This window comes from Anolis carolinensis, unplaced genomic scaffold (genome assembly GCF_035594765.1).
Source record: "Anolis carolinensis isolate JA03-04 unplaced genomic scaffold, rAnoCar3.1.pri scaffold_13, whole genome shotgun sequence".
NCBI lineage: Eukaryota > Metazoa > Chordata > Lepidosauria > Squamata > Dactyloidae > Anolis > Anolis carolinensis.
In genome coordinates this window covers 1,054,757-1,066,154 of record NW_026943824.1, presented here as the reverse complement: position 1 = coordinate 1,066,154, position 11,398 = coordinate 1,054,757, and the positions used below count along the sequence as shown (strand labels likewise).

The 11,398-nt window shown below is 43.1% G+C and overlaps 1 protein-coding gene across 1 annotated transcript in view; it reads left to right on the top strand.

Moving 5' to 3' along the window:
* The window catches only part of trrap (transformation/transcription domain associated protein), a 74,601-nt gene that overhangs the window by 23,424 nt on the left and 39,779 nt on the right, over positions 1-11,398 (top strand). Inside the window, 13 exon segments of the mRNA XM_062964168.1 lie at positions 923-976; positions 1,155-1,175; positions 5,150-5,269; positions 6,180-6,299; positions 6,609-6,773; positions 7,936-8,117; positions 8,213-8,411; positions 8,752-8,880; positions 9,623-9,889; positions 10,003-10,209; positions 10,350-10,508; positions 10,887-11,021; positions 11,151-11,261. Coding sequence (XP_062820238.1) covers positions 923-976; positions 1,155-1,175; positions 5,150-5,269; positions 6,180-6,299; positions 6,609-6,773; positions 7,936-8,117; positions 8,213-8,411; positions 8,752-8,880; positions 9,623-9,889; positions 10,003-10,209; positions 10,350-10,508; positions 10,887-11,021; positions 11,151-11,261 — 1,869 coding nt within the window.

Genomic DNA, 11,398 nt, shown 5'->3' with positions numbered 1-11,398 from the left:
CATGCAGTCCTGCCAGTGGCCACATGACCTTGGAGGTGTCTATGGACAACGCTGGCTCTTCAGCTTAGAAATGGAGATGAGCACCAACCCCCAGAGTCTGTCATGACTGGACTTAACGTCAGGGGAAAACCTTTACCTTTTACCTAAATAGAAGGATATGATGGGTTGTGTTCATGTTTAAGAATTGGCGTCTACTCTACTCATAGAATCATAGAATCGTAGAGTTGGAAGAGACCTCATGGGCCATCGAGTCCAACCCCTTGGGAAGAAGCAGGAAATCGCATTCAAAGCACCCCCTACTAAGATCAACTTCTTACATTTTGCCTGATGGGACACCTGCTTCAGTACATGTAGAGGAAGATTTTAGATGTAACCTTTTTTCAGGATGAGTAGAATTCAGATTGCATTCAGAATGAATATTCTGTAGCCTAGACCGCTGTCCATCTAATTAGGACTTTGTCCCAGATCATTGAAGTCGGCTAAAAGCACATATTTGGAGGCAACCCCCAGGCACTTGGACCTCTTAGGCAGGTGTGCTGTGTGCGAAGTCGCTCTCCCCTTGTCCCCGTCCCCACTTTTCCAATGCGCAAGCTTTATTAAGATGTGCCACTGCGATACCGGGCGGGACAGGAGATTGTGAGCCTGTTTCTGGCCTGCGCGTGTTGTGTGTTTTTCCTTCGTTCTCGCCCCGTGACGTCTTGAGCGGATCCCGTTTCCGTCGTTGTCTCTCGTTGCCTCCCGGGATCGTCGGGGAGTTGCCTTCACTGTCTCGTTCCTCCCGAACCTCCTTTCATTTTTTTTCCTCCCTTGTGTTCAAACTTTTTTTTTTTTTTAAATGAATAATATGGGAAGTTGTATGTATTCCGTGTGTGTGCAAATAGCAAACTGGAAAAAAAAAGATGCTTTTCCTCCCCATCCTCAGGAGAGCATTTCCGAGTGCGGGAGATGTTCCTTGTCTCCATTCTCTCAGTTTGAGGTGAGAACACAACCCTCCTCCTCCACACACTCAGTGCCTGACTCCAACCCTGAAAGCACAGCATATACATCTCTCTTTTTTTGACATTTGTGTTTGGATTTTGCGTTTCCTTTTTTTAAAAAAATTCTTTCTTTCGTTGTCCATTGTTCATGCTGTGAATTTTTTTGTTTCGGTTCAGCCTGCCATGGAAGGGGTAGAGGTGAGAATTATTTCAGCGGAGGCACCAGGAAGTTGTCCATTTTGTTTGTTTTTTCTCCTCCGTTTTTCTGTTTTTTTCATCCCCTTTTTGTAACTGTTGGTTGGTTCTTAACACCCTTCCTTTTCTTATGCTATGGTCTGTTTAGCCGTATGTATATATATATATATATATATTCGTTCTGTATTGGGCAGAATGCGTTGTGCATTCTTTTGAGTGCAGTGCCGTGACTTGTCTTTAATGTATATATATTTTTAATTTTTTTTCCGTCTGTGGCAGAGTGGTATGAGTATTATTACACTTGCTGTGACCCGTGAAGGACTTTTTGTCAAGCATGTACTTTCTTTTATTATTACAATACGACAGGACGTTTTGAGGGCAGTTTTCTTTGTCTCACCTCTACATGTTTTGAGTCGAAAATGTTTCGGGTGGCGAATGCCAAACAGGGACAGGTTGGAAATAATAATAATAATAATAATAATAATAATAATAATAATAATAATAATAAGCAATCCCAGAGGCCTCCCTTCACTCGTTTTCTATTATTGTTGTTATTATTATTATTATTATTATTATTATTAACTTCATTTCTATCCCGCTCTTCTCACCCCGTAGGGGACTCAGAGCAGCATACAAGATACATCTAGGCAAAAATTCAATGCCTTATTTTACAAAGCAAATTAAATATAACATTTCAATTCAATTTAAAATTCAGTTATATTAAACCATTCGTAAAATTATTATTATTATTATTACAGTAGAGTCTCGCTTATCCAACGTAAACGGGCTGGCAGAACGTTGGATAAGCGAATATGTTGGATAATAAGGAGAGATTAAGGAAAAACCTATTAAACATCAAATTAGGTTATGATTTTACAAATTAAGCACCAAAGCATCATGCTATACAACAAATTTGACAGAAAAGCTAGTTCAATACACAGTAATGCTATGTAGTAATTACTGGATTTACGAATTTAGCACCAAAATATCACGATGTATTGAAAACATTGACTTCAAAAATGTGTTGGATAATCCAGAATGTTGGATAAGTGAGTGTTGGATAAGTGAAACTCTACTGTATTATTATTATTATTATTATTATTATTAACTTCATTTCTATCCCGCTCTTCTCACCCTGTAGGGGACTCAGAACGGCATACAAGATAGATCTAGGCAAAAACTCAATAATAATAATAATAATAATAATAATAATAATAATAATAATAATAATAATTTATTTATATCCCGCCACCATCTCCCCATGGGGACTCGGGGCGGCTTACATGGGGCAGCGGCCCAAAACCACATAAGAACAAAATATAAGCAACACAACACAATCACAATATTAGAAAGATAAAACAGTAATACAATATATCAATTTAAACAACAATACAGGATAAAAAAATTACATTTAAAACACATAGTAATTTAATGCTTATATTGTGCTATGCTAATAATATATTGTATGTACATTTGATTTGTAAGCCGCTCTGAGTCTCCTTCGGGGTGAGAAGGACAGGATATAAAAGAAGTAAATAAATAAATAAATAAATGGTAAGACCCTAATAAATGCAGGCTAGATTATTAAAAATCCTCAGGCTGATTAATTAATGACTGTATCTCCAAATGCCTGCCGAAACATCCAAGTCTTCAGTTGTTTCCTGAAGGAAGGTAGAGATGGAGCCAACCTAATCTCCCTGGGATTACAACATACATCTAGGCAGAAATTCAATGCCTTATTATACAAAGCAAACAAAACATAACATAAAATCAATAGAAACAATCAACATATAAATACACTTTAAAATCATCAAGATATTAAAACAAAAACAGCATCTGGATAAACACTACTAGGCTTTTATGTGCCCCTGGTGGCGTAGTGGATTAAAGCCTTATGACTTGAAGGTTGGGTTGCTGATCTGAAAGCTGCCAGGTTCGAATCCCACCCGGGGAGAGTGTGGGTGAGCTCCCTCTATCAGCTCCAGCTCCATGCAGGGACAAGAGAGAAGCCTCCCACAAGGATGATAAAACATCAAAACATCCGGGCATCCCCTGGGCAACGTCCTTGCAGACGGCCAATTCGCTCACACCAGAAGCGACTTGCAGTTTCTCAAGTAGCTCCTGACACGAAAAAAAAAACAAACAAACTCGTTTTCTGTCTCCATAGATGAGCCGGGATCCCTATTTTTAATTTTTGGGTGCTGTTATGTTATCCGCGCGGAGGCCACTAGGTGGCAATAGAGAAGGATAGTCCGTTTTATGGGTGCGGAGTTATTCCCGTCATGGAAACAACCCTCGTTTACGATATGGGTGTTAATGGAGTGGTGGAGTTATAGAGAACTGGGAAAATTGTCCCTAATTGGCCAGCAACATCAGGCTGGCCAGGTCGACACTTCCAGTCAAGGAACATCATATCCAGGGGTGGTAACTGCAGTTAAGGAGTAGTAAATAAGTAAGTAAGTAATTTTATTTTTCTACCCCACCACCATCTCCCCGCAGGACTCCGAGCGACTAACACAGGACAATGGCCCGAAAACAGTAAACAAGTACAACAATTATAACATATTTACAATGAATAAAACACTGTAAAGTCACATTATGCAAACAATATATTACATTAAGCCCATTAAAACATAAAAGTAAAATAAAATACAACAAACCACCAGGATGGTGGAGGGGGATAAAATGGAGTGACCAAATTGAACTAAAGTGCCATAGTAAAGTTATAAAGTGCTTTGGGGCAGAGGACAAAGTGCAACTATTAAAACATATTACAATGAATAAAACACTGTAATATCACATTATGCAAACAATATATTACATTAAGCATAAAAAGCCCATTAAAACATAAAGTAGGTAAAAGTAAAATAAAATACAACGAACCACCAGGATGGTGGAGGGGGATAAAATGGAGTGACTAAATTGAACTAAAGTGCCGTAGTAAAGTTATAAAGTGCTTCGGGGCAGAGAACAAAGTGCAACTATTTCTTGACCGTTGGGTGGGGGTAGACGTCCAATTTATTATAAGAACCGAGAACGATGCAGAAAAATATGTAAGTTAATTTTGGTCATGGGGAATAATTACTCAAAACCAAGTTTTCAATTGCGTTTTAAAAGAAGCAAGGATGGGAGCCTGTCTAACCTCCCTAGGGAGGGACTTATAAGTGCGGTCAAACTTCAATCTTTTGTCGATCCTTTAAAATGAAAGATCGTAAACTGCAACGGGGAAAAAAAGAGTTTCTTATGTGACCCCGGGGTAAGTAGCTGCGGTTTAACGCCTTGCTTTGGTTTGCCAGCCAGGCTCCAAGATCTAGAAAGAGGAGTGCCGGCCGTCCTCAAGTTACAAACAAGAGGGTCTATGGGTTTGTTCTTGAGTTGAATTTGCATGTAAGATGGAACAGGGACATTCTTTAAGCATAACTCCAGCCATACACATTAGGGTTGTGCACAATTCCAAAAAGCTGCTTCGTTTGTCTTAACGAAAATCGCGCAACCCCTGTTGTGATTCTAAAGTGTTTCAAAAAAGTCAAAAGGGATCCGTGTCGGATCTATAACTGTTCCAAAAATGTCATTAGTTTTTTGTTATGTTGGTCGCCCATTCTCGCCAATGGGGACACTAATGGGTTTCTGCCCGTTTAGAAGATTTCACCCTACTTTTTGCCTCTGTGATAATTTTCAAAAATTGGCTTGTTGTGTAAACAAGGATTGGAGATAAGGTCCATTGGAGACCCCCTTTCCCCCCCATGATAATAGCTCTTCCGGGAGTAAATTTAGCTTCCTTCCGATGAGGAGATTCCTCCCACTTCCTGTTGTCTCAGCCCCATTGTTCTTAACTATGAGTCACTTGTTTGTAACTCGGGGACTGCCCGTACCGTGTTCCATTCAGGGTCTGTGGTGCGTCATCCTCGAGCACAAGCTTTGTTTTTTTTTTAAAGGCGTCCAATGGCTGCTTGTGAGCATTTCTATTTTATCTGTAGGAAATGAAGATTTGCTCGGCCATTATAAACCTATTCCATCTGATCCCGGCTGCTCCTCAGACGCTCGTTAAGCCCTTGCTCGAAGTTGTGATGAAAACGGAACGGGCCATGCTGATCGAGGTAAAGCGGCTCTTAATTTCCCCTGTAATTGCTTCCGTTCTTCCATTTGTAATAGTCGCTTTAATTGTCCTTTTGAATGGTTTCCGCTCCCCGGTGCAAAGCGTTTGATTTCAAGCATTGATTTGCGGGCGCCGTTGTTTGCACGTAGTTCCATTTCCTACAGTTTGGAAATAATCCTCCTGGGCTTGAAAGGCTCGTCAGGTGAGGTGGTAGCTGCACTACAACTCCCTTTGGCTATACTATATATATAGATGATGGGTTTGGGGCCCAACACGTCTAGAGCTTGCCAGTTTGAGTAATGCCGGTACATAGACGGCTTGTTTTCTTTTTAAAGAACAGTCAGCGCCTTTTTGCTTCTCTCCACTGGAAAAAAATAACCTGCAAGTTGTTTTTATGACACTGTGTCTTTAACTTTATTTTGTCATACGATTTTTGCAAGCCGGAGAACAAAGTTTATTGAGTCACATTGTAAACAAGAAACCCAAATAGAACAATATCATCCTTCAGTCTGTCCTGGTATTTCAAACATTATTTCCATGAAAATATAAGGGGAGAAGGATTCAGACACACTGAAGACAAGGTTGACTCTCTAGATTCAGCATCTTGGCTCGCCTGATTATTTGCAAGTACAAGGAATAAACAATCCATCTTCCTCTCTCCTGTGTGACTCAGTCTGAGTATCTGCCTATGTTGTATGTTACTATCTGATGACTCGGATTGTTTGTAAGTACAAGGAATGGAGAATCCATCTTCTTCTCTCCTGTGTAACTCATGCTAAACGAAGCTTATTAAAATGCTCATAATGTAAAGCCGCTTTGAGTTTCCTTGTGGAGAGAAAAAGCAGGGTATAAATAAACAGTAATAGTAACAATAATAATAATATTTTTTTCTTTGTGGTTTGTTTCCTCAGGCTGGCAGTCCCTTCAGAGAGCCATTAATAAAGTTTCTGACGCGCCACCCTTCTCAGACGGTGGAGCTGTTTATGATGGAAGCCACCTTGAACGACCCACAGTGGAGCAGAATGTTTATGGTAACCTCTGAACCAACTGCTTTAGTTTTCCATTGATCTGTGAGGTCTGTGCTGCCACTGAGCACCTTAACCATGATGACATGATGACTTAATTATGTTTTAATATTTGTTTATTTGTATGTTTTTAAATTGTATTGAAACATAACAACAACAATAACAAGAGGATCTCTGGATGATGTGCAAACAGATCTTGCCTGTGCCCCAGTCTCAAAGTGTCAGGATATACTTGAACACCAAACCAGCGTATTGGGTTGTAGATGCCACTCCATGGCCGTCATAACTGTTGTTGTTGTTGTTTTCCCCAACCAGAGTTTTTTGAAACATAAAGATGCGAAACCTCTGCGCGACGTCCTGGCCGCCAACCCCAACCGCTTCATCACGCTGTTGTTGCCCGGCGGTACTCAAGCGGCCGTCCGGCCGGGCTCTCCCAGCACCAGCACCATGCGGCTCGACCTCCAGTTTCAGGCCATCAAGGTAGGATTGACTTTCTATTAATTTACTGGTGTGAAGGGCTCACCCAGTGGGAAAGAGTGATTGACAAGTGAGGCCGATATTTTGAATGCCTGTGCTTGTTCACAGGCAACAGGAGAAAGTGAAAATTCCTTTGAGAAAAGACCTTGGGCAGATGGGGAGTTTTCCTGGGAAACTAGATTAGGCCTGAGAACGCAAGGAATGAAAAATAAACAAAGAGTCTGAGAGCATGATCTCAAGGTGTCTTGAGCATGATCTCATGGATGCCTGGACAGGCTTAAATCAAGTGGTTTGGCTTTAAGCCTCTCAGATGAGACAACGTTGCCATAGGAGATGGCTCTCCTGTCTCTGCTCTCGATTGTTTCTGTATCTGTTGATTCTGTATCTTTTGATTGTTTAAGTTGCCCGAGTCTTTTTGGGGAGAGGGGTGGGTATAAATAAACTACAGTAGAGTCTCACTTATCCAAGCTAAACGGGCTGGCAGAAGCTTGGATAAGCGACTATCTTGGATAATAAGGAGGAATTAAGGAAAAGCCTATTAAACATCAAATTAGGTTATGATTTTACAAATTAAGCACCAAAACATCATGTTATACAACAAATTTGGCAGAAAAAGTAGTTCAATAGGCAGTAATGTTATGTTGTAATTACTGTATTTATGAATTTAGCATCAAAATATCACGATATATTGAAAACATTTACTGCAAAAATGGCTTGGATTATCCAGAGGCTTGGATAAGCGAGGCTTGGATAAGTGAGACTCTACTGTATTATTATTATTATTATTATTATTATTATTATTATTATTATTATTATTTATTTATTTATTTATTTCAATTATTTATACCCCGCCCTTCTCACCCGAGGGGACTCAGGGCGGCTTACAAGTGGCAATTGATGCCGTTACACTGATATACAATAAACTAAAACGATTAAAACAGTTAAAACAGTCATAAAATAGTCATAACATAGTCATAAAATACAATATACAAAGTTTAAAACAATGCGAAGTGCTTATGCCATTCATTCACCAGACCTTATACAAGAGCCGTAATTCAGACCGCATCGAAGCCAACACATGCTTATTATTATTATTATGAGCATTTCTAAGGTTCAAGAAGTATTTGTGACAAATGCACACAAGCCCCTTGTTTTGTTTTGGAAGATAATAAGCATCATAGTGAAGAACGACGAGTGCTGGCTGGCCAACCAGCACTCCCTGGTGAGCCAGCTGCGGCGCGTCTGGGTCAGCGAAGCCTTCCAGGAGCGGCACCGGAAGGAAAACATGGCCGCCACCAACTGGAAGGAGCCCAAACTCCTGGCCTATTGCCTGTTGAATTATTGCAAGTATGTACAGTAGCTCCTGTAAGTATGATTCTGCACCGGTTGTATCTGTGGCTCCTGTGTGACTTCCTCCTTCTGTTCCTTGTGCATTTTCTCAGGAGGAATTACGGGGACATCGAGCTGCTCTTCCAGCTGCTCCGGGCCTTCACGGGCCGCTTCCTCTGCAACATGACCTTCCTGAAGGAGTACATGGAGGAGGAGATCCCCAAGAACTACACGATCGCCCAGAAGCGGGCCCTCTTCTTCCGCTTTGTCGACTTTGCCGACCCCAACTTTGGAGATGAGCTGAAGGCCAAGGTAAACGGAAATCGACGACCAGTGGAACCGGGTTGGTATTTAGATGCTTGTTTCCTCAGGCGACAAAAGTTGCTGGCTTTAAATGTCAGCGGGAGTTCAATAATTGGCCAAGGCCCCTTTTGCGAAGAAGAGCGGCAATGGGCAAAGTCAGCAATCCATCAGCCTTGGATATTGGCAGGCTTGTTTGCCTGCAGCTCTTCTATTAGAAAGAAAGTTCACGTCTAGGGGGATTGGTAGCACCCGGCAACATATTGCACACTCGCAGTCCTGCCAACGTTGGAAACACTTGGAAAGAGTGTGTTTTCGTGCTTGTGTTCATTTTTGTCTTTCTGATCTGCAGGTCCTGCAACACATTCTGAACCCAGCGTTCTTGCACAGTTTTGAAAAAGGGGAAGGAGAGCAGCTGCTGGGCCCCCCCAACCCGGAAGGAGACAACCCCGAAAGCATCACCAGCGTCTTCATCACAAAGGTAGTGAGTGCACACTCATCCCTCCACACTCCAGCCACTTCTCTCTTCCCTGCAAGAGATACTAAGGGCTTCCTTAGCTTTCCCATCGCCTTCAGTGGAATTCAGAGACCTAATGGGAGGAGTCGGGCTGTAGCCAGAGGGATTTGGCTTCTCGAGCCAGAGATCAGCAGAGATTTCAGTCTCCTCTTTGTGGTCTCTGCATCTCATGCAGATGGATGTTCTGCTTGCGCAGAAAAGGCCACTTGCGCAACTTTCTAGAGCCGAGTAGCTTGGAAGGAAGCCTTCCCCTTCCTACCTAATATACACGTTTGGTTTGATTTTGTCTGCTGAAAGAGAGGCTTCGTTTGGGTCTTAATAAATAGTTTCTTTCTTTCGTTATCTGAAGTTATAGCCATCCTTAAATCCTTCATTTAGTAAACAAACAGATCTGTCTCCTGTGCTGTTTCCATCCTTAACTCCTTCATTTAGTAAACAAACAGATCTATCTCTCTAGATAGACTTCTGTTTCTTTCTTTCTTTCTGTCTTGTGGCGTCTCCCTCATCTCTTTTCAAACTGTGCGCTTCTTGCCGTCACAACATTTCTTTATTCAGTCGCTTTGATGACTTGCCACACAGAGGCATTGCTTGCCGATTGCCCCGGAAATTTCCAATGGCCATTTTGTCTGGATTGGTTTATGGTTTGCTGATTTGGCAATGATGTTTGGGTGATGTTTCTTCTTTCCTTCTGTTTTGTGGGAAATAGGTTCTCGACCCCGAGAAGCAAGCAGACATGCTGGACTCTCTCCGGATCTACCTCCTGCAGTTTGCAACGCTCTTGGTGGAGCACGCCCCGCACCACATCCACGACAACAACAAGAACCGCAACAGCAAACTGCGGCGACTCATGACCTTTGCTTGGCCATGCCTGCTCTCCAAGGCCTGCGTGGACCCGGCCTGCAAGTACAGCGGGCACCTGCTCCTGGCGCACATCATCGCCAAGTTCGCCATCCACAAGAAAATCGTGTTGCAGGTGAGTCTTGAAATGTGCCGAGGGTCTTCCAGTGCCAGGATACCCTGGAGACAGGGTCAGGTTGTTGATGATGCACGGCAATGCCTACCTAACGATGCCGCCCTCCTTCGCAGGTCTTCCACAGCCTCCTGAAGGCTCACGCCATGGAAGCGCGGGCCATTGTGAGGCAAGCCATGGCGATCCTGACGCCCGCGGTCCCGGCCCGGATGGAGGACGGTCACCAGATGTTGACCCACTGGACGAGGAAGATCATCGTGGAAGAGGGCCACACCGTCCCACAGCTCGTCCACATTTTGCACTTAATTGTCCAGCACTTCAAGGTGATGACCTGGTTATTTATTTATCGTGTCAGAAGCGAACCGAGAGTACAAGTTGTAATATATTTGAAAACACATTTAAAAAAAAACACAACATTATGCCCAGGAGAATAACTTGGGAGGGCTTTCTCCCCCTCCCATAGGTTTACTACCCGGTGAGACACCACTTGGTGCAGCACATGGTGAGCGCCATGCAGAGGCTGGGCTTCACCCCCAGCGTCACCATCGAGCAGAGGAAGCTGGCCGTGGATCTGGCAGAAGTGGTCATCAAGTGGGAATTGCAGCGCATCAAAGACCAACAAGTGAGTGGCTCACCTGCGACTGCGGGGAAATCCTCAGGCGCCTTGCGTTAATAAAAACTAGTATAATTGGTTTTGGACTACATCCGACTTACAGATAGATGGCTTATAGTTAAGAGGGGTTGACCCATGCTTGCTCTGTGAGCATAATTCTAATGCGCCACTGTGTGTAATGCTCATCTCAATTTTGTCAGTTGTTTCGCATTTTCCACCACGTAAGACTACTGGGCATATAAGACCACCCTGACTTTTGAGAAGATTTTCCTGGGTTAGATAGTAGTCTTATACGCCAGAAAAAACAGCAATTTAGCCGTAAAAGAAAGTGAGCATTAGATTCAAGTAAAATAGGGTCAGTATGATAGCGATGCCTCTCCTCCACAGCCTGATTCTGACATGGATCCGGGGTCCAGCGGTGAGGGGTCGGGTTCGGCCTCGGCGGGGGTCAAGAGGGGCCTCTCGGTCGATTCTGGCCAAGAAGTGAAGCGTTTCCGGACTGCGACGGGTGGCATCAGCGCTGTAAGAACCACACATTTCAGACTCTCTTGGGGTGGATGTTATCATTCCTGTTTTCACGCTTCGTTTATGTGACTTTGGCTTTGCCACTTGCCCTTCATCCCAATACCAATGATTATCTGTCGTTCCCAGGTATTTGGGCGCAGCCAGTCCTTGCCGGGAGCGGATGCCCTCCTGTCGAAGCCCATTGACAAGCAGCACACGGACACCGTCATCAACTTCCTGATTCGGATTGCCTGCCAGGTACGGCGCGCTTCGCTTGGGAAAATTGGGTTAATATCAATCCATTGAAGGAGATCAATACTGTTGGGATTGGGGGTTGAAGGCAGGCATGGGCCAACTTTGGTCTGCCCGTAATTAACAGTGTTGATGATAAATGT